Source organism: Chelonia mydas, chromosome 26 (genome assembly GCF_015237465.2).
Source record: "Chelonia mydas isolate rCheMyd1 chromosome 26, rCheMyd1.pri.v2, whole genome shotgun sequence".
NCBI lineage: Eukaryota > Metazoa > Chordata > Testudines > Cheloniidae > Chelonia > Chelonia mydas.
The window spans coordinates 12,920,014-12,941,978 of record NC_057859.1 but is presented as its reverse complement, the minus strand read 5'-3'; the positions used below and the strand labels follow the sequence as shown (position 1 = coordinate 12,941,978).

Here is a 21,965-nt window from a genome sequence, read left to right as displayed (position 1 = left end):
GTAGGCAGGCGGTAGCAACGGTGAAGGCTGCAATGTAGGCAAAACTCTGGCATTCTCAGTGCTGCCAACCCCAGCCATCCAAAAATAGCGAGGCTGGCCCCACACCGTCGGGATTTTAAAAAATCGTGAGTTTTAAAAAATAGTAAATATCGGGCTCTTTCCATGTGCCTGCTGGTGTCTGAGCTTTGCCGGCGCAGTCTCGATACATGGGCAATCTTTTCTCCGCGGACCAGACGCTTTTTTGAAAATGAAAGCCGAGATGCTCACGCCATCTCCTGATTCCAGGAGCGAAGGATTAAAAAAGAAAAGAAAAAAGAACCCCAAATATCCGACTCCGCAACCTCTATTCTGTCCTGCCTTCCTCTGGGACTTTCACCATTCACGGCGATGGGAGCAGAGCCCAGGTCTCAAACGAGCCTGCTTTGGAGCCGTTTTTATGCTGCAAATATTCGCTTTGGGGTGAAATTCACCCCTGGCTTGACGGCCAGCGCTCATGCCCCTGTTAAGTCTCACTTAAGTCTGTAGCCATATAAGTACCCAAGAGAGGTAGGCCAGTCACTCACTCGCATGGGGCAGATTTCATCCTTGGATAATTAGCAGCACGGCCCCCTAATGCGAACGAACAGAATGAGTCTCACATTTGTAAGGTACCCGTCACCGGGGTCCCCAGGCACCAGTCCATTTATAACGCACACCTCTCAGTTTGGCCCTCTCTCCGTCCCTCTAGTGCTGGCGGGCCACATATACAGGCTGAAGAGCCTGCTGCCGCCTTGGCTAACACAGATGGGGCTTTCAGCAGAGGTTCCTGGTTTTAGCTGCAGAGAATGAACCTGGGATCTACACCACCAAAGCTACACCCAGGGGTTGCTTACAATATGTTGACAATCCCTACAAGGAAGATCAAGGGGGCTGGGAGCCAGCAGTGCCCCCCCACACACACACTTAAATATAAAAAGTCATGGAAATGAAACTTCAGTGCACTCTGCTCAGCAAAACCGGTGATGCTTTAATGGTTTCGAATCGTTCCAGGTACGGTTGAAGTTTCCTTCAAGTTGGCACTTTTCAGAGCCATCCATCTCGCTGCTGCTTCTCCAGCCAGCTATGAAGAGAGACACTGTCAGCTCATCTCCTGCAAGATGCATGAGCACAAGGACTTGGGGTTCCCGGCGCAGACGGGGGGAAAGTGGGAGGGGGAAGACCAAGCCCATGTGGAGAGACCCAAGAGTTTGGGGGTGGATCTAAAACTCAGCCAGGCTTCTTTGAACTGAGAAATTGGGTCGGGAATGTGGCTAGATCTGGCTTTTCCATTGTCAATGGACTGACAATGGTGGTGGGGCAGGGACTCACTCACTGTGAGGAAGTTGGCAGGGAGAGATCTCCATAGGGCCGTAAAAGCAGGTAGGGGTACACCAGCCATCGAAAGTTAGTGACAGTTAAGTGCCAATCGCCCATATGGCTTTGTACAGCACCTAGCGCAACAGGACCCAGATCCGCTTGAGGCCTCGAGATGCATGTGAAGTGCTGGCTTGTACCTAGACCACACAGCACAGCCAGAGTCTCTTTCCGGGTGGGTAGGTTTTCCAAACACAAACAGTTCCCCAGCCCACACTGGGCTATAGCTCCAAGGGGATTTTCCCCCTTCGCCTCTCACTTCCTCCAGCAGGATTCTGCCCTGTTCTTTCAGCGAGCACCACCCTGGATGTCCTTGTTCCCTAGCAGGTTCCCGCTGTCCCAGGGGACCGACTTCCTGTTCCTGCGGCTTCTGCCACTCTTCCATTCTGCCAGCTCCTTAGAGAGAAACCCCTGTCCCTTCCTCAGCTGCTCCGGATTCTCAGGGCTGGCTGTTATGCAGGGACAGACCACCCTCTTTGCAGCATGACTGTAAATGTCATAAAAACAGCTAATATTTTCAGGTTTGGGCCAGCTCTGAAATGTAGAGACAACCCCCTAGTCTCCCAAGTAGGGACGTATCAGCCAGTCCAGACGTAATCTCCCGCCTGAATCCGCACTAAAAACACGAGCTGAAATCTGGCGACCGTTCCCAGGAGAGCATGGCTTCTCTTTCCTTTCCATGCATTTCGGGCAGAAATGACAACCTGCCCAGCAAAACCCTGTTTTCCTGATATCACGAGCCCTGCTTTGGAGAGAGAGAAACTTGTATAGCTCTGCAGCAGAGTTGCCCCTGGCCCTGGTGCCGTGCCAGGGGATGGTGAGTTCTGAAAGCAGGCGGGTGAAACTGACCTGGAAAGTTGGGCTAGGAGCCAGCCGACAGCCCCAGAGGAAGATCACACTGACTCTCAACAGGAGAAAACGTCCATCCTTCTTGCCCTGAGACGCTGCCAGTGCAGTTATGAATGAGGGATGGGAAGAAATTGACCAGAGGAGTTTCGCCTAAACACCTGGAAAGGTCTCAGAGAAACGAGATCTAACAGGCTGGGGCATCATCTCCCCGGGGGGAGCGGGAGGAGCCTCATTACTTGAGACTTTTAAATCTACACTGGACGAGAACACCAGAAAATGAGCTGTAGGGGACAGTCCCCCCCAAGAGAGGCGAGGTGGTCCGTGCTTAGGGCACCAGCCTAGACCCACATTCAGTCCCCTGCTCTGGCACGGACTCCCTGGGTGATTTTATGCCACTCACTCAGCCTTTCGGGGCCTGTTTCTCCTCTGAAAGATCAGAAGACAGCCCTGCTCTGTTGTACAGGGGTGTGGAGAGAATCAATACAGAAAGGTTGAGGTAAGTCCCTACAATAGAGGAGTCCCGGGGCATGGGCTAGGTGGGATCCGACAGCTGTCCTTGTGTCCTCTCAGTCCCACGCTTTATAGCAATGGGATGAACTCTGCCACACGGCCCTTCCCTATACCCTGCGAAGGGCTGATCGCTCCTGGAGCAGCTGAGCGCGTTTAGCACCTTGCGAGAGGGGGCCCACTATGGGGCAGAGTTAACGGCCATAGAAAGCAAAACAAAATACCGTGTGCAAGCTGGGAACAAGAACAGCAGCTGCTGCAGGAGGCTTGACCCCCCACGTCTGTGCACAGTAGCAGGCTGCCTTCACACTGAGCTGGAAGCTCGCTCTCAATTACTCTGGTGCAACGCCCTGCAATCGCCAGGGAGGCACTGGCATAAGCAGCGGTGCAAGGGATTTCTGCCAGCTGTGAGCAGAGAGCGATAAGTGCTGGAATCGGTCTGCAGCTGCCGAGGGCCGTCTCTCACCATGACAGCAACACCGCCCCCCAGACCCGCTATAGCCCATTTCACCCATGGATTCACACTGTTATCACTGGTTTACAGAGAGGGACACGGGGATGAAGGGAGGGAAAGTCGCTTCCAGTGTACGGCCATGAGATTTCTGTGACCTGTGGGTTTGTTCCTCATTCCTGCTCCAGGACGCAGCGTCCGAGTCTCACTAAGGCACAGTCCCCTCGGCAGTCCCATACCCAGCTCTCCTGGAAGCCTTTACATGGACGGAGACAGGGACACCCCACTCTAGCCAGCAGCGGGGCTAGAACTCACGGCTGTCGTCTCCAGAGCCCCAGGCCTGAGGCTCCATTAGCAGTAGTGGGGCGTCTCTTTTCTTTAGGCTGCAGCCACTAGGTGGTGACCTGGGCAGAGAGTAGCCAAGGGCTGCAGGGCACTTGGGGCTTGACCGGATGCCTTCTGAAGTCAATGGGAGTCTTTGCATGGGCTCGAGATCAAGCCAACAGATGTGACACCTGCTCCTGGGCTTGCATTTAACCCTAGGACATGGGCTGGCCTGCGGTTTAGTTTCAGAGCAGAAGATGAATGGGCAGGGGGGACGGGAGAGGAGGAAAAGCTCCACCCTGTTAATCCATAGCTCTCAGCCTCCCTCCTATCCCCCTACCCGCTTCTCAAACCCAGGCAGGCTGGTCCATCTGGCACAGGGGAGAAGGGGCAGCTGCTTCTCTCCTTGCTGGGCTCAGAAGAGACAGCGGCACCAGCGATGCATTTGGATGCACTGCTCCACACACAGGCCAGTCTGTCCAGGCCAGGGCTCGGAAGCTGTGATTCAAGGCCTCAGCCTCCTCCTACCACGCCTGGAGCCAATCTGGAAGCAGCCAGCTGGCTGCGCTGCATTAGCCAGAATTGGAGAGGACTCCTTGTCCCACAAGGAGACATCTGATCTTGCTGTGCTGGTTGCAATTACAGCAGGGCCAATGAAGGGACTCGCTTCCCCATGTCCTCAGCAGAGACAAAGCCAACGTTGAAAGAGGTGAACCTTCTGCCATAAACCCCCATGAAGCCGAGGAAAGTCAATACAAATATCAAATGGCCTTTCCAGCCCAGCTCCCTTCATCCCAAGGGCTCCCAAAAGCCCGACGGAAACTGTTTGGGATTCACTTCAGCTGCTGCAATGCGGCCACCTCTGGGGTGGAACTGGGCAGTGTGTATCGGAGCAACGGAAGAGTATGGGAGGGGAAGTGTCAGGGAACAGCTGGGACAATTCAAGAGGAAGGAAGGTAGCTGAATTTAGCCAGGACATAAGGGGTAAAAAAAATACCCCTCAATGCTGCAAACAGCAGCCAGCCGGGTGGTAGGGGAGCTTTCGTGCCAAGCAAGGAAGAGCTCCGTTTTACATCTGCCCAGTAGATGGCGAGACACCACCACGTAGCACCTGGCAGTAAGCTCAGTGCTGCCTCAGATGGCCCTGCTGAATCACCGATACCACTTCCCAGGGACAGATCATACAGACCCAGACCCCCGCCTTCAGGTCTCTCTGCACCCGCTCTGCTGAGCTAGGGAGAAGTGGGGGCTACAGGGCAGTGGGAGAAGGTAACACCGGTTCAACCTGCCCGGCCAGCTCCTGTAGCACAGGGCCTCGTAGCATCATGCTGGGTCATGGACTAAGTACAGACTCTGAAGGGGATGAGCTTCAAGCCTTCAGCACGGTGGTAGTCCCACAGGAGAGGTCTCCATGGCACATTAAGCCTGGGTTCGGACTCAGTTTTGAGCCCAAGCTGCACCTTCCGTCCAGACAAATCAGTCTGACTTGGGTCAGCAAGCACCCAGGACTCCGCTAGGGAGGTGGGTCAGAGCCCAGGTGCCACTGAGACTAAGGTCCAAGCCCCGTCAGTTTTCAGTGTGGACACAGCTCAAGCCACAGACCTGAGTCCAGCAACTCTAAGCCCAGGTTTACAATACAACGTGGATGCTGAAGCGTGGGCTTGAAACACCACGTCCACAAGCCTGGGCCCCAAAGACCCAGGCTCAGCATGCCGTGGTATCTGTAGGTCTCCATCGGAGACCCCAGCCCAGAGTTCTTGTACAGATGCCCCGGTTACACGGGCTCCAAGCCCCCAGAGCTGCAGCCACCCCATTGCATAGCCCCATCTGCTGGTCGCCCCCAACCTGGGAAAACACCCCATTGCTGACCTCACCCGTTATGGACCCTAATTCCCTAGGGCTGCCCTGATGCCCCTTGTTCCCCAGCCTCTGGTCCCCGTTAAGCTGCCCTGTCTCACCCTGGCATGTCCCCTTCCATGTCTGCGAGGAGCTAGCTACAGACACGCTCTGAGAGATGCTGGGAGGAAGGGAAAAGTTTTCCTGCTTCCCTTGCATTTCTCCGCTCCACTGATGCTGGCTGCGTCTGTCATTTGGGTCACTTCTTCCTCATGCAATCGTCAAGGTCCCAGTGGGGCTGCGACACCAGAGTTGGCTGCTGCAGCGAGGAGATGCCCAAGGCTGGCCTCAGAGCTCGCTCGGAGCATCCCACCCAGCGACGGTGGATTGCTCCCCCTTGCAGCCATTTCCGGTGTGGGCCCCTAAGCTGGGATCTGCCTTTGCTGGCTGCCACGTTCCCCAGAGCGCCGTCTGTCCGCCGCCCAACACCAGGACAGGAAGCAAAGGACAGGACCCGAAACCATTGGTTACTGGGGATGGGAATATGCGGATACTTTGCACTTGGGAAACTGAGGCACAGAGAAGAAGGGGAAAGACTTGCCCAAAGTCATGTAGTGAGTCAGTGGCAGAGTCAGGACCCTTGGCCCCGTGGTGGGAACCCAGGACTTCTGACACCAAATCTCCCTCTTCTGAATATGAAGCAAACACCCTCCCAGAGCTGGAATTTACAGTAGACTAAGGAGCACAGGACCGCGAGGGATCTACTACAACAGGTCCCAACTCCGTTCCCTGCTGTTCTGTTATTTATATCACAGCAGCGCTGAGCCAGCTGGCCCACTGCGCTAGGCGCTGTACACACACACAGGATGAGTGTCTGCACAGAAGAGCTTTGCAATCTAGAAACAAGACAGGCCAAGGGTGGGAGGGGAAACTGAGGCACAGAGAAGGGAAGGGACTTTTGCCAACGGTCACACAGGAGGCCAGTGTAAGAACTAGAAATAAAACCCAGGTCTGCCACATATCCATTCAACACACCATGCTATAACCAGTCCTTGCTGCATCCTCCTTGCAAAGTCAACTGGGGGGCGGGGTGGGGGGAGAAGGAGTTATTCTCTAAGCAAGCATAAAGACTCAATAACCCTGTTTGTTTAGGTGTTCACACACCACCCCCCTCTCCATCAGCCAACAGTAGATGAGTCACCCTTGTGGATGACTCATGACAATCACTGCCCCTTCTCTGCACACCACAGCCTGCCGGGAGCTTGCCAGGATGGGCTTGAATGAAATCGGTGAGCTTTACGCCATACCCCAAAGGGCACTAAACTCAGCAGCAGTTTGTCCTTCCCCTGGAACGCCCTGGCACCAGGCTGGGAGAGGTCTTATAACAGGAGCTGACAGAGCTTTAGTGGGGCCGAGATGCTGCCACGACACAGAAACAGAGGCTGGCTCTCAGGCGGCAGAGAGAGACAACCTGCACCACACAGCCCTCCCAAATCCCAGGTTTATCTCCTCACTTCGGGCCTCTGCTATGACCTCGCTATTTTCAATCAGTAGAGCCATCTCAGGGCAGTATAAGCTCCATTTTATAGATGGGGAAACTGAGGCACGGAGCTGGCCTGAAACTGGCCATCCAGCAGGCCAGGGCAGAGTTGTTCTATAACTCAGGTCTCCTGAGGTTCAGTCTAGTGTTTGATCTACTAGGCCACACAATGATATTGGCCCACACAGGCACTTTAAGATCCAGGGAGGAAAAATGCTACCGTCCAGCTAAGAGGCTTTATTTCCAGAACTGTATATGGGACAACCCCCTGCTTTCCCCACAATTCATGTTACTTCCTAAAGCCCACCGTGCCTTGCTTTTTATGCAACATCAGGACGGGGTGGAGAGAGAGAGGGTCAGACTAAATCCACCTCGATGCACTCCAAGAACAGATGCAGTTATTGCAAGGGGCAAGTTTGTCACCCCTTCATTGTTGCAGTCACTGGGGAGACGGCCATTGCGTGCAATCACCCTTTATATTAAAGGTCCCCGTAACCCTTTCTAAGCTGTTTATAACACATGATTAATAGAGGTCTTAATAAATGGTACAGAGCAGGTGAACATTTTGCCAAAACATTTTTGACCCGCCCCCACACCCCACCCCCTGCCAAAAGTGACTTTTTGTACAACATGAAAATGTTCAGAAGAGATTCAAGGGGTTTGGGGGGAAAAAGACAATATTTCTCTCCTCCCCTCATGTGGTCCTTTGGCTGGCTGGGTTTGATTCTGTCCTGACTCCGGTATAAGTCAGGAACAAAGACCTATTAAGTCCCATCTAATTCCCCTCCACCCCATACAGTATCAGCCCCTATTGTGCTGTTTACTAGCAAATGCCTCAAGTGATGGAGCATGCATTGCTTCCCTGGGGAGATTTATGTAACAGCCGGGCAGATCTCACTGCCAGGAAATCTGGAATTCAAGGGCGAGATCTTGTAAGGTACTTGGCTTCCTCATAGCCCCCCCCGCCCCATTGGTTTATCTGTATATTTAAGGAACTTGCATGATTGGTTTCTACGCTGGTAATTAACTAAAGATGCCTTCTCCATAAGCACAGCCAGTTATGTTAGAAGAAACAGATATTCATTCATTTTTGGCCCACAAGTTGCGTACATTTTTAGTTGCTTTCCTTATACTGATAATTTCTGGGCCATATAGCCAGGTTACATCAGACACTAAGTTTTGCTATATGCTGACTAGTGTGTTTGTGCAGCTCTGCCCTCTACTAGACGAAATCAGAGTTGCTCATCTTTGTGTCATAGGCCCTATACTGCTAATGGGGAGTCTCCATAACTTCTAGCCCTAGGGGCCTGCGCTTTACGATCAGAAGGGTGAGAGTTCTACCACCGCTGTCACCTTGAAGCTGTAGCCCTGGCATGCAGCAGCGTTACAAACGTGGGGTCTTATATAGCCACAAAAATCTGCAAGTCATTCATGTTCTACGCTCCGGCTGCAGATCTAAAGTGTACAGATCATACAAACAAGAGCCAAGGAGTTCTCACTTGGGGAAGTAAGTGGAGACTATATTTAGGATTGGGGGACGGATTTTGTTGTTTTCAAACAGCTCCCAGAAAACATGGGGCTGTCAACCCACCAGCAGCCACTGGCAAAGATAAAGGCAGAATCAGAGCTGCAAAGGGACACTGTGCATCTCATCGGTTTGATCATCTCTGCCTTGCATGCAGCGCTCAGAGTACAGAGACTGTCTAGCAACTGTCAGTGAATCCATGTGGAATCTGAATTTTCAGGTGGACTCAGTTAAACTGGAAAAGTTACTTGTGCTTAAAAACACCAACCTGGAGCGATCTAAGTAGACAGTAGCTCCGGCTTTTCAGTGCAGTCCCTGGAGACGCAGAGGTTCATGGGTCTGAAATGTTATTTTCTCCACAGCCTATAGAGCATCACGTAAGTGGCATAGGGTTTCTCATGCAGCTACGGAGAGGCTCTGGCAATGGAAAATAACTTCCAAAATTAGGCTCCCTTCTGGTCTATTTTTGTGTCTTTTGATCATCTACTCCAGGAGTGTCTCTTTCCCTCCTCCACCCCCAATACACACCTTCATTTTCATTTCTGTGGGTTTAAAATTAATTAAGTGCTGGTGAAAGAAAACAAGTACAGACAGCAGCAGCACTGTAAGCTTCCCCAACCAGCTTGACCTTGAAATACCAGGAGTAGCAACTGGAGGTGAGTTTGATCTCCACAGTCCATCAAGCTCTCAGCTTCTCTGCTGAAACTGACCATATAAGGACCTCTTGTTATTAGCAGAGATCTAACCTGTAACTTGCAATATGACCCTCTGCCACTTGAGCTAAAGTAGGAACTCCAATGGCTGGCAGCAGTAGTAGGCGGTCACCTTCTAGTAGCTGGTGCACATAAAGGACAACACAACGTGTTATAACAGGACCAGTCAGAGCAATTGGTGCTGGTGGTTTTTGAATTGTTTGCTGTTTCACACAAAGAAATTGAAATGAAAACTTCCAGAAATCTCTCATTTTGGGGCCAATCCTGCAGCCCTCACCAAGGCCCCCATGGAGGTTAATGGGAGCTCTGCCTGAGGAAGGACTGCGGGCTTGCACTCTTAATAGCATTTCTAACACTATTAAACTTATGGAAGGCGTGAAATGTGTCCATTTTGCTGGTCGTGATCCCATTAATCAAGGGCAAAATGGGCACTGAATTCAATACGATCAGGACAAGGCATCTCACTGGGGTTAATACCTCTATGTACAGAGTGTAACAGCCACACTGGGCCAGAGCATGAATGGCTAAGCAAAGGGGTAACCAGAATCAGAGCCTAGAGCAGTGATGGGATTAGAAACAGGGCCCAGGCAGATATGGTCAGCCCCAGATCCCAACTTCAAAGGCCAGGTGGTCCAAGGCTTGCTTTGGCTCAGCTCCACAATAGACAGGCTGAATCTTATGGTAAAATGAGCCGTCTTAGTTCTTATTATGCTGGCCCCCCATGGCCACCTCAAACTTCACAGCAAGAGCAGGGCTAGAACTCTCAGCCTCCTGCTCTGAAAGCACACGCCGCTAACACTTGAGCTAAAGGAGAACTGCCATTAGCAGTAGGGGGTCTAGGATGTACAATTTTAGACTCAAACCAATAGACTAGGGGGACCAGATGTCCCGATTTTATAGGGACAGTCCCGATTTTCGGGTCTTTTTCTTATATAGGCTCCTATTACCCCCTCCCCCACATACACACAGTAAATAATACATGCATTAACAATGATAGATTGAAAACCTTGTTATCTACTCTAAGTATTGGATCATTATATTACACCTACTAAGAGTTTCTAGTTTGGGGGGGAAATTTTCTTAAAATATATTAAAAATGAAATATTTAATGCACAGAACGCGCTGGCAAATAACTGTTCAGGATTTCTCTTTCTCTAAATAGGGACAATTCATTAGAGTATTATGGCAATTAATTTATTTATATAATGCTTTCAATCATGCACCACTGAAATGCAGCCACCTCTGGGGTGGGGCATGACAGCTGTTTAACAGGATGGAGCAGTGCATGACATCAGATTTTCAGGCGGATTGAAAAAACTTCAACTAAGCTACACACAGAGTTTTGGGGAGGCAGGAGATAATTAGTGCTCGCGCAGGAATTCAACCAAGACATCGCTGTTAACAACCCATTTCTCCTGTTAGAGCCACAAAAGGTCAAGACACGATCACATCTCATCTAGAAGATGGCAGTTCCAGTCCCACAGCGGCTCCTAGCACCAGGCTGGGAGCATTGGCTCAGTAGCAGCTGGAGGGCAGTGCACCACCTACTGGATCAGCAACAAGAATATTTGGTTATGTACATGACAAGTGTACAGCAGGAATATATTTCCGGCCCTGATTTTTCACCGCCCAGGCCCTGCGTCCTGGGTTTCCCAGCCTAGAGCTCCCACTACAGAGAAATGTTAGGCAAAGCGTGTCTCAGCTGATCAGTGCCTCTCTTATCTTAGCATCTCAGAAGCACTTTACAAGCCAAAAGGACCCAATTCTACTGTTTTTACATGGAGTAGCAATTACTATTGAGTACCCCCTCTGGTTTGGCAGGTCCTTTGAGATTGTACTGACTAGTCCCTGTAAGGATTGCAGAATCAGCCCCTAAATAATTCTCCCATACAGCATCCCTATGAGGTAGGTAAGGTATGTGGCTCACCATTCCCCTGCCTGCTGCAAATCACTGATAGGCAGCTACTTCTGGAGTGGAACACAGCAGCTGTTTAACAGTGTCCAGCAACTCTGTATAACAGATTAAGAAAAAGTAAAACAAACTCCAGTTCATTCTTCAGGGGTAATTTCCCTTGATGGAGTTTGGCCACAAAACATTGTTAGATGCTTACAAAAACAAGGGTTTTAATGTCCACGAAAGTCAAGGACCGTGGCTTTACATTGCATCCACAGGAGTCTTTGCTGGTTTCTCTATGGTGCTTGTCAGTAGAATATGCGTCCCTCACACACCATTCGTGAATGTATCCTTCTGGAACACCCTGCTAGTTAGGAAAGCATTACTATACCCATTTCACTGATGGGGAAACTGAGGCACAGAGATTTAATTGGCAACAGAGGTAGTCTTGGGACACAGCTGGAATTGAACCATCCCAGGCCTGTGCCTTAGCCATAAAACCACCCTTCCTCTCTACCACTATCTCCCCAAGAGCTGTGACAAAGCCTGTCCTGAATTGGAATACCAATGCTGCTTTCATGTGATTTCGTTTGCAGTTTGACAGAGTTCTTCCCTGCCCTCCTCTTCCTCAATCCATGATCCTGCCTCCTCTGTTCCTTCCTGAGCTTTAGAGTCAATTAAAAAACCCCACCACAACAAAGTTTAGCCACGAACCCTTCTTTGGAAACCTGCACTGACCTATGCGTGCAACTTAAGATGAGGCCACATGAAGGCCAAACACATTAGGAATTGAACCAGGGACAGCCAGGGCTAACAGCTGGAGCTGCTTGTTTGAGCTAAAGCTCCCTAGCCGGGGCTGTAGCAGACTCACATCCACTTGGGATCAGGCACAGAAGGATGCTTATAATACACCCACACCAGAGGTTACTTTCCCTTCTTACAATGTTAAAACCCCCTCTAGAAAGTCCCAGACACACAGGCGAGAGACTGAAGATGCTTCAAAGCCCTTAGTCGCCATGCTTGGAGAAATCACCACGGGAATACTGCCAGCCCCCTGCCAAATCTAGGGGTGGCTAGAACCCCCTCTGTGAGTAGCTGCAGGAATAGAAACATCTCCTTGAGGTAGCATTGCCCTGCTATGCAAGGTGATTACAGTGATGCCCGGAGCAGGGCCAATGGATTCCGCGGTTCCAAAGGAGGGGAGATCCTGCTCTGCCCAAATGAAGGGCATGGAATGAGCATGCTCCAGCCGGCTGCTTGATTGAGTTAGCGGATAATCTCTGGAGCCAGGCGGCTGTCTGTGCCCGATTCCAATTAATTAACAGCAGCGCTGGGTTTGGTGTTTAACAAGAGACTCAGCCTCCTCCAGCAAATGAGGGAAGAACAGCCAGTAAGAGAGTCAATCAGGCAGCCCACGGCTGAGGTCTCCCTGCTCTCTCAATCCTCCTTCAGGGGAGAGAAGGTTTGGTTAGCCAGGAATGCCCGGCACGGAGCTGGCCCTCTCACGGAGCCGGGGGGGTTCCCAGCAACCAGGAATCTATGCGCTGCCGTGATGGGGAGATTAGAGACATGAGGAAACCTGGCTCAGACCTCTCCAGCCTCATAGAAAACTGAGCCCATTGGGGAAACTCATCCTGTCAACTTGGGAGACCCATTCCCAAGTGCTCCCATCCCAACCACTTGGGAGACCTAACCTGGCCCATGAAATCCAGCAGTTGCTCCCCCTTTCCTGGCTGTCTAATGCCACCGAGCTGCATCTGCAAACTTAGTTCCTGCTTCCACATCTGTCCATCCCACATGGCGGCTCCCAGTATCACCGGTACTTCCCCAAAGGATGGGTGGTCACTAGGGCTGTGCCTCTCAGAAAGGCGTCCTTGCTCCTGGGCTTCTCAGTTGCAGAGAGTTTCCTTAACCGGGGACAGAACCTCCCGTCTAGTAGCCCCTTGGCTATTTGAAAAGATCCCTCTGGACCCCTTGAGAATCCATCCAGCTCAGACAGAGCAATGAAGGGCGGGTGGATGGAATTACCTGGTCAACCAGGCACCTAAGCTTTACAATTGTCCGTTCTCCAAATCAAGAATCCCATTCCTCTCCTGTCCCTTTCTCACCATGCCAGTTACGTCCCCAGCTCCATCCCTTTCCCCACAGGATGGTTCCCCCTTTCCTTACTCCTTCCATTGCTTGCTGCCCCTCACATCGAGCCCTGCAGGGAGCTCCATGCATCTTTTGAACACAGCCCCTCAGTTCCTTCATCTCTCCCCCCAGGGGACATCCAGCACATACCCAGTGCTCTATCTATTCAACACACTGTGCAAACATTAATAACCCGGACCACCCCCATGGGAGGGAGCCTTTTGCCACCATTTTACAGATGGGGAAACTGAGGTACAACAAGGGGATGCAGCGGGCCCAAGTAGGTCAGAGGCAGAATTCAAACTCCAGATTCCCTGGCTCCCAGCCACACTCAGCTCCCTCATCCCCCACTGCTTGGGCTCTACAAGCCACCAAAACACCACTGGCCCACACTGACTGCTCCCTCCAAATGCCTCGCAGCTGTGGGTGCACTGCTGCACATTTTACCTTGGGACAGGTCCCCGGAGATGAAGCGGAAGAAGTAGCTGACCAAATTGCCCAGATGTTTCTTGCAGCTGAAGTCCCAGATCTCAAGGCGCGCTTCCAGGAAGCTCACCGAGGTGTCTGCTTCTTTGGCCTCTTTTGGGGGCATCCTGTCTCGCTGCAGCAGGCCTGAGCACTGCCCCACACCCCTTCCGTTCGCCCTGCCCTGGCTCGCTGGGCCAAGTTGTCTGGGTATCCTTAAGGTAAGTGCTTTGTTTCTGCTGCTCTCAGCTGCACTGACCTTCTCTCCCACTTCACCTGCTCTGACTCCTCCTCCGCAGGTCTCTCCTCCCGCTCCGTGCTGGAGTCTCTTGCAAAGTTGTATTTTCTCTAGCTGAGCGCAAGGTATTTCTCCACCTTCCACAGGGTGTTCGGGAATACAGGCCCTTCTCCAGGCCCCTCTGGCAAACACCCAGCAATGCCAGAGGGGCACAACGTCATTCTTCTTCCTGCTGAATTCAGGAGTCCCAAAACTCCCTGTCCTCAGAATATCACCTACTTTCTCCTCTCCCCCTTCCCATCATGGTACAGTTACTACTCCCTAGATTTTAGTAAGTTTAAGGCAGCACTGTCGTGTGCTGGTTCACCCTTTTCTGGCCAAAGCCGCATTGAGTCCCTGAATTTCAGATTGCCTTCCGCCAAGGAGCTGCGTACCACAAAAACTCCCGCTCAACCCGCCATCCCCTGGGAGCAGAGGAGAAAGCTTGCCTTCCATGTTAACCCTAGCCACCCTGCATGCTTTGCAATTCTCTTTGTGCCAGTCTGTCCCTTTGTCTCAAATGCCCCAGAGTCCCTGCCGCTCCCCAGGCCAGGGACATCTCTCAGAGCCCCACCAACAGATGGACAATTTGCTTCAGACTTCTCATTTTGCTTCAGGAGAGGAGCTCATGGGTCTCTGGTCATCAGCTGTCCCCACAACCATGGCCTCCACTCCTTAGAGGAAATAGAACTCATAACCTTCTAGTCCAAAGCCACAGCTCCCTACCCCTTGAGTTACGGTCCCTGCCCTGAGATTAGGGCTTATTTCCTGTTTAAACATCCAGCCAGCCGAGAGGCAGGAGTCACAGCTGTGCAGCTCTGACCTTCTCCCCAGCGCAAGGTTACCAACACGCTCCGCCACTGCATTGCAAATCCCTGCTCCTCCAGTGTACTAAGTATCCCTTGTCCCCATTGAATCAGGATGGGGATCTCCTGGTCTAGATGTTTTATTCCCCACCACAGCAGAACCTTCTGGCCTAACAGGCCCTGTCCCAACAGGCATTGGGGAATGCAGGCATTTGGCCAGAGGGGCCTGGACAACACCCATCAGTGCCAGAGGGGCACAACTTCTTCCTGAGTATCTCAAAGCTCTTTAAGAAGGGGGCATCGTACCCATTTTACAGACAGGGAAAGTGAGGCAGAGGGAGGTGGGGGAGGGACTTGCTCACAGCGTACAGGAAGTCAGCGGCAAGACAGGGAATAGAACCCAGGAGTCCTGATTCCCCGTCCTGTGCTCTTTAAATCCTCCTGGGCACTGCAGGAGGACGTGTTAGCAGGAACCTGTGGTTCGTGTGTTCCAGGTGGATGTGGCAACCTTGTTTTTAAGCAAGGCCAGGGGGCGGGAGAGGTCAGTCCACATCCCTGGTGGCACTTCCCCCTCGCCCATATTTCGCCTGCATCAAATCCCCCCTGATCTCCACATCTGTTCCCATCCCCCTGGCCCGGCTCGACCCTTAGCTGAGTGGGGAAGTTTGCCCTGAGCAATGAGACACCCCCACTGCCCAGACAAGGCTGCATGCCCACCAAGCGAGCATCTGGGACTGGGCACCCAGGCTACATGGGTCAGAATCGAGTCCCCAGGATGCAGTGGTTCCCAGGAAGGGCATGCGTGGCTCAGTGGGAACTGTGGGCACCCATCACCTTCCCTATTCCCATTTCCACTGGAAGCCAGTAGGGCCGAGGGGCTCCCCGCTCAAGGGAGGAGATCAGCTCCTTCCCCCTCCCACCGGGTCTCAGGCTCCCTCTCCCCATCTGCTCTCCTGACCTTCACGGGGCGAAGACAATTCCCAGTGTAGAAGCACGGTTCCCAGACTACTGGCAGGGTATTAATAACTGTGCTTAGCACTGGACAATTCCTGCTTCCCTCGGTGTAATCAGACCCCCAGCACCTGCGGCAAGGCTAAGACATCAATTCCTAGCAGTGCTGAGCTCGGTACAGGCCCCCCTCTGTGCTAATCCGCAGAGGATCTGACTGACTGCCCCCCCCCCCCCACACACAAACACACTTTGGAGCCTGTGCTCTTCATTCTCAAGCTTGTAGCTCTGGAGGTCCCTGGTCGGTTCAATCCAGGTTGGCCAAAAGGGTGGCTGTCACATAGAGGCCGTAGGTAAGACCTTGACCCAACCTCTCCTCAGCCACTTCCTTCACTGCAGCCCACTCCCCCAGTGCCTTATCTGGACACATCCTCGCACCTGGCACCCCGTGGTGGCAGCTGATAGAGGGTTCATCCAAATGAACCAGGCAGGAGTGAACTGCAGCCAGCCATCAGAGGAGGTTTTACAGCGAAGAGATTTCAGCCCCTGCCCTTTGAAGGGGATGTATTCCCCGATTCCAAGGCCAGAAGGAACCACTGAGCTCTAATCTGACCTTCTGGATAGCACAGGCCATAGGACACCCCCCAGTTCATTCCTGTCTCAACCAGAGCAGAACTTTGAAAAAAACTTTCACTCTTGGCTTTCAAATGGCCAGTCAGAGAATCCACCACAATCTTTAGTAAGCTGTTTACTGTGGTTAATTACCCTCGTTGTTAGAAGTGTCTGCTTTATTTCCACTCTGAATTCGTCTAGCTTCTACCTCCAGCCACTGGGCGCCGCTTAGTTAGCGAGTTACCAGCTCGCACCCCCTGCAGACAATTTTTTGTATACCAGGTGGTCCCCAGTCGAGATCAGGGCCACATTGTGCTGGGTGCTGTACATGCTCATAGCCCTGAAGACACTCCCGGCCCCAAAGAGCTCATGATCAGACAGACATTGGGAGGGGGAAACTGAGTCACAGAGGAGCAGTGCCTAAGGTCAGGGGCAGAGCTGGGAACTGAATGCAGGTCTCCTGACTCCCAGTCTGGTGCTCTGTCTGCTAGATCCCACTGCCTCCCACAGAACAGATACTGCCCTAACAGGGCAGGGGAAATGTGCCGTGTGCCTCTGGCTTGACCAGGAGGATTAAGGAAAGAAGAGTTCAGTCCTTCTGGCCCATTCAGTTCGAGGCCTCTCTGCTGATGCTGGTGACAAGCAGCCTGATTCCCTGTTATCCTGCATCTTGGGCCCTCATTCACACTCAGACAAGCAGTCCCAGTTACAGCAGCGGGGTTTTACACTCCCAATTGCAGGGAGGGTCTCTGCCTGCCTTTCACCCTCTCTTGGGGTGAAGCTAAGCTGGGGAGACCAGTTTTGCATGGGTCAGAGGTTCAGGGCAGTTCTTGTGGCAGTGAGTTCCAGCTGCTGGGAAAGTGCCCCCGTAACCCACGTTGATATGAGCCTGGCTCTTTGTCCCCGTTAGTGTCTACATGACATGGAGGCTTAGGAGTACAATGGGAAAGGAATTTTTTCCCCACCAACTTTTTTTGTTGTTGGAAAATGCATGTGTCAAAACCAAAATTCCGTAGGAAAAGGGCCATCGTGGCAAATTTCCCATTTTGGGGAAGAAAAGAAAAAAAGGAAAGTTTCAAAGTTGTTGAAAGCCCCATTTTGACATTAACAACAACAACAAAGTTAGGTTTTTGGTTCCAAATGTCTTTTCATTTTGAAATGTTAGCTAATTTCTAGTAAAAAAAAAAAAGTTGATAAACCTCAAAATCAAAACCAGAACACTTCAGTTGACTCAATCCAACTGTCCCTAATGGGACAATTTTCAAGAATTCAGAATCCAGACAGGAATTTGTCCTGCACTGGCCCTCAAACCTCAAACATTCCCATAGGACAGAAAAGCTATTTTCCACCCTGCTCTATGGAGGAGTTTGCTACTCATGAGCTAAAGCAGTGGGTTTTGAAGTTTCATTCGTGGACCTCTAAAAAATTTCAAATGGAGGTGCTGACCCCTTTGAAATCTTAGGCATAGTCTGAGGGCCCCCAGGGTTCTGCAGACCACAGGCTGAGAACCAGTGAGCTAAAGGATCTGGTCCTTTGTTTCCGGCAGTAGCAGCTCATGCTTTTAGATCCAGGGTTCAGTCCCTGCACATTGACCCTGCAAAGGGGACATTATTAACACAGGATCAGGACTTCCCCTTGTGATGAGATGGTTCCTGAGGAACGCAGCTGTGGTGTTAGGTTATGGAGTGGGATGGCCGAGATCTAAAGGCTTGGATCCGGCTAAAGTTTACCTGTCTGATTAGAGTTTAGCCCAGCAGCCCATGTATAGCACACCTAACACCCAGCATCTGAACACAACCTCACACCAGCAGAGGAAGACATTCCAGCATCTCCCAGTAACATCTGGGAGACGGATGAAGCGAGGACAAGCCGAGTATTTCTTTTGAACCATGAGCCATGAACAGGGGAACCGTAGGGGTTCTTCCGCCCTTGGCAAACCAGCAAACTTCTCTCCCCACCCCAGCTGGGAGTGAGCCACAAACACCCACACTGAACATTTTGCTCCTTGCACACGTTTGCATCCAGCCATAGCTTGCAGAGCCGTAGCAGGAATGAATCTCTCCATGCTGCAGAGCACCCACGCTACCTGCAGAGGGAAACAGAGCTCCATCCAGCTCCATATGCAGAGCTGTTTTCCTCCCTCTCAGGAGAAGAGAAAGCCTTGCTCGGCTTGAGTCAGGAAGCAAGTTCTCAGGTGCAGGTGGGTGATCGCAGTGGTTTCCAAGGCGTGGGAGACAGACTGAATGGATCCCATCCACCCAACAATTCAGACTCTGGGGTGATCATACCCATTCCCAGCCCCTTCAGAGCAGATTTCTTTTACACTCGAAATGAATTCCAGATCCTGACTCTTCCTCAGTCGGGAGATTCGGCTACAACATTAACCCTGGAATAGCTACAGATCCATCACTGACCAGAGGGAGTTGCCCCCTCACACACTCATGAGCCTACTTCTGCCGCTCCAGACATACGCCTGGCATGACCAAGCCCCCATGGAACCAGGTAATGATGCAGGGTTAGAGCAGACACGCGTCATCCCCTGAGCAAATGCACAGGCCAGAGTACAACCAGAAGGGACCTGCAGGGAAGCCTCCAAGTACAAGCAACTGCTTGGGGCCCTGTGCTTCTGGAGGGTGGGAGGGAGTTTTTGCTCATGGGCCAGCCTGAAGCTGCTTCCATCGGCAGGGATGAATCATAGAATCCTAGAATATCAGGATTGGAAGGGACCTCAGGAGGTCATCTAGTCCAAGCCCCTGCTCAAAGCAGGACCAATCCCCAACTAAATTAAAAGCTGGAGACAATTCACCTTCTGATCCCGCTGGGCAGCTCGTGGGTACCACGCTGCGTCGCTGACCCTGCGTTCACACATGTCATGGGTAGGAGGCAGCAGGGCTGGGCTGGGCGACCCGTGCTACCGAGGCCAAATTGGAGGAGGAGGGGGTTCCTCCAGAAGCGGCACGGGGACCTTCTTTCAGGGGCCCACCATTTCCACAAAGGGCACAATATACCCCGGGCACAAGCCACTGAAAGAAACCCCAGCAGCATGTTCCATACAGGAACCTGGGAAACAGCTATGGTGACCCAGGCTGAAAGTGTGGGATGGCGTAAAAATAAGCTGGGCGAGGGAGGGGACTTCCAGGTCTGTCATGTTCATGTGGCTTTATAATGCTGCTCCCCTGCAGCCAATCAGATGGGACTGCCGGGGCGGGATGGAGGGAGGAGGCCATGGTGGGGGGACAGTGGGATGCTGCACAGATCCACCTAGGGGATTTGAAGCCCAGACTGTTCTGGATCTCGACAGCTGCTCCCGGCATTAATCCTCAGAGCGATGTTCTAGGAAGGAGCCGGGGATTATGCAGGATTATGACCGGCCTGGACAGGAGGTGGATAAGAGACTGACCCTACCCCCCCCCGATTCCCACCTCCAGGGCAGGAGTGTCTCGGCAAGGCTGCTCCAGGGAGACTGGTCGGATGGGGCCGCTGGGCAGGGCCGGGCACAAAAGGGAAGGCGCTCTGCCAGCGTATGGGGGATTGGCAGCATTGGCACAGATGTGGGAGCAGATGGATTCCCATTCCCCACCCTCCCTCACCTGCTGGTCCCAGGTGGAACTTTACAGGCTTGGGAAGTTCTCCATGTCGCTGGTCTGGAGGGGAGAGATTCCCAATCCCTTATCCAGAACCTGACACCAAACGGAGACAACCCAGGCCCCAGCCCCAGTTCCCAGCCCCATCTCCGTGCTCGTTACCTGATCCCTCGGGCACTGCGCGGGAGAGGATCCGCTTCACCAGACAGCATTTCAGCAGCGCCTTGCGCGTGAGCCGCGGCTTCTGCCACTTCACATGCCCCTTCTTCCCTGGGGGAGTGTGACCTGGGTCGCCCAGCAGGCTCCCGTCGGTCTCCTTGGTCTCGTCCTGCAGCGGAACACAGCCCAGGTCAGCGCCCAGAGGTGGGGAAGTCACATAGGCAGCCAGGTTCCTACTCACCACCTGCAATTACCCCTTACGGTGCGCCACGCAGGTGGGCATGGCGAGCTAGGAGATATCAGTGCATGACAGCTACCAGCAGAACTGGGTCCAAGCCCCAGAGCTCTGATTGCCCCCAAAGTCAGGGGGACACATTTGACCCCGGGGTTCGGACCCCATCTCTAATACCAGCTGTTCACACACACACACTGCATCTTCATGTCAGGCATCCTCTCTCATGCCAAGAGGATGTGACAATCCCCCACCCCCCCGAGTTAATCAACACAAGAGCAGAGGGAGAGGGCTCTGTGGGGCTAATGCAACATCAGCCTGTGGACTAGGGTGACCAGATGTCTTGATTTTATAGGGCCAGTCCCGATTTTTGGTGCTTTTTCTTAGAAAGGCTCCTATTACCCCCCACCCCTGTCCCTATTTTTCACACTTGCTGTCTGGTCACCCTACTGTGGCCCCTCCATGCCAGCTCGACTGGAGCAAAGGGGCCACAAAGCAGGTACGAGGCCGGTCTGCAAGCATGCCCATGTCCCTGCACCGCCTCTAAGCACAAGAGGCGTCCGAGTGGGGGGCGCGCCGAGCAGAGGTGCAGCATGAGCAGGCAGGGACCTGCACCCCAGCCATTCTGCACCCCGAAGCCTCACAGCCGACCCCAAAGCAGGGGCACAATTTGCAGCAGAGCGGCTCCAGGCAGCAGATGCAGAGGAGGTAGCTCTTGCACCGGGAGCCGCAAGGGGCGGTGCAGAGATTTGTGCAAGCAAGCAGGGAAGCTGGCACGAGCAGGCCTCCAATTCTGCCCTCCATTACACCCCCGCTGGCTTTAGCAGGATAGCGGAGGGCTGGATGCGGCCAGCTTGGGAACCAGCTCCTGCAGTGACTGGGCGCAGTGTGGGCCACACAGGGACGGAAACATTCTGCCTGTGGAGCAGGAGCTTTGGGAGTTGGCGGGGGAAGCTGCCCCGCATTGGGGTCGGAGAGCGGCAGCAGACTGAGATCAGATGCGAGATGAACGGGGAGCAGGGCAAGCGCTGCAGAGGAGGCGGCTCTCACGCCCCCAGCAACAGGTTTCGGCAGACGCCCAGGAAACCAGAAAACCTCTGGCCATCCCCATCCCTGATCTCCAGCCCATCCCTGCCCCATGCCATGCTCTGCACAGGAACTCTCCCAGAGCATTCTGCCTCCGGCCAGGACCATTACGGGTGCATTCCCAGTCCCCATAGCTGTCACCCCCCATAGCCCCCGTTCTCATCCCAACACACACACACACACACACACACCCTTCCACCCCACTTTAGCCTGCCTGCAGGGGCAGTTCTGAAGAGATGCTGCCACAGGGATGAGATGATGGTGGTTTCCTAAGGCCCAGCCTCTTCCTCTTTCCTGAGGAAGGGGTGGCCTGGAGTTGTAGGAGTGCTAGACTGGCAACCAGGTGCACCAAGATCCGATCCTGACGCTGACACAGACTCAGGGTAGCCTTGAGCCTGTTTCTTAGCCTTTGTGCCTCAGTTTCCCCTCTGTGAGGCCAGGATGACAGTTACAACCCTACTTCACTGGCAGGTCGAGACATCTGAAGTGTTTTACGAACACTGAGCTTTTCCAATGGGAGGTGCTGCCCTTTGCCCAGTGCCCAAATACCACAATGATGGGCACTTAGAAACACATGTAAGGAATTCAGGCTGGCATAACCGGTGCCCAGATTGCGGTTTCTAAACTCCAAG

The 21,965-nt window shown here is 52.8% G+C and overlaps 1 protein-coding gene across 3 annotated transcripts in view; it reads right to left on the bottom strand.

Annotated features, from left to right (window-relative positions):
* Positions 1–21,965, bottom strand: part of KCNIP3 (potassium voltage-gated channel interacting protein 3) — an 81,557-nt gene that overhangs the window by 44,168 nt on the left and 15,424 nt on the right. For 2 of the 3 annotated variants that reach the window (XM_037886486.2, XM_037886487.2), the window contains exon 2: positions 20,019–20,184. In XM_037886486.2, the coding sequence (XP_037742414.1) occupies positions 20,019–20,184 (166 nt within the window). Of the gene's footprint in view, positions 1–13,611; positions 13,903–20,018; positions 20,185–21,965 lie in introns of those variants that run through there. The other variant, XM_037886488.2, reaches the window with a different exon arrangement.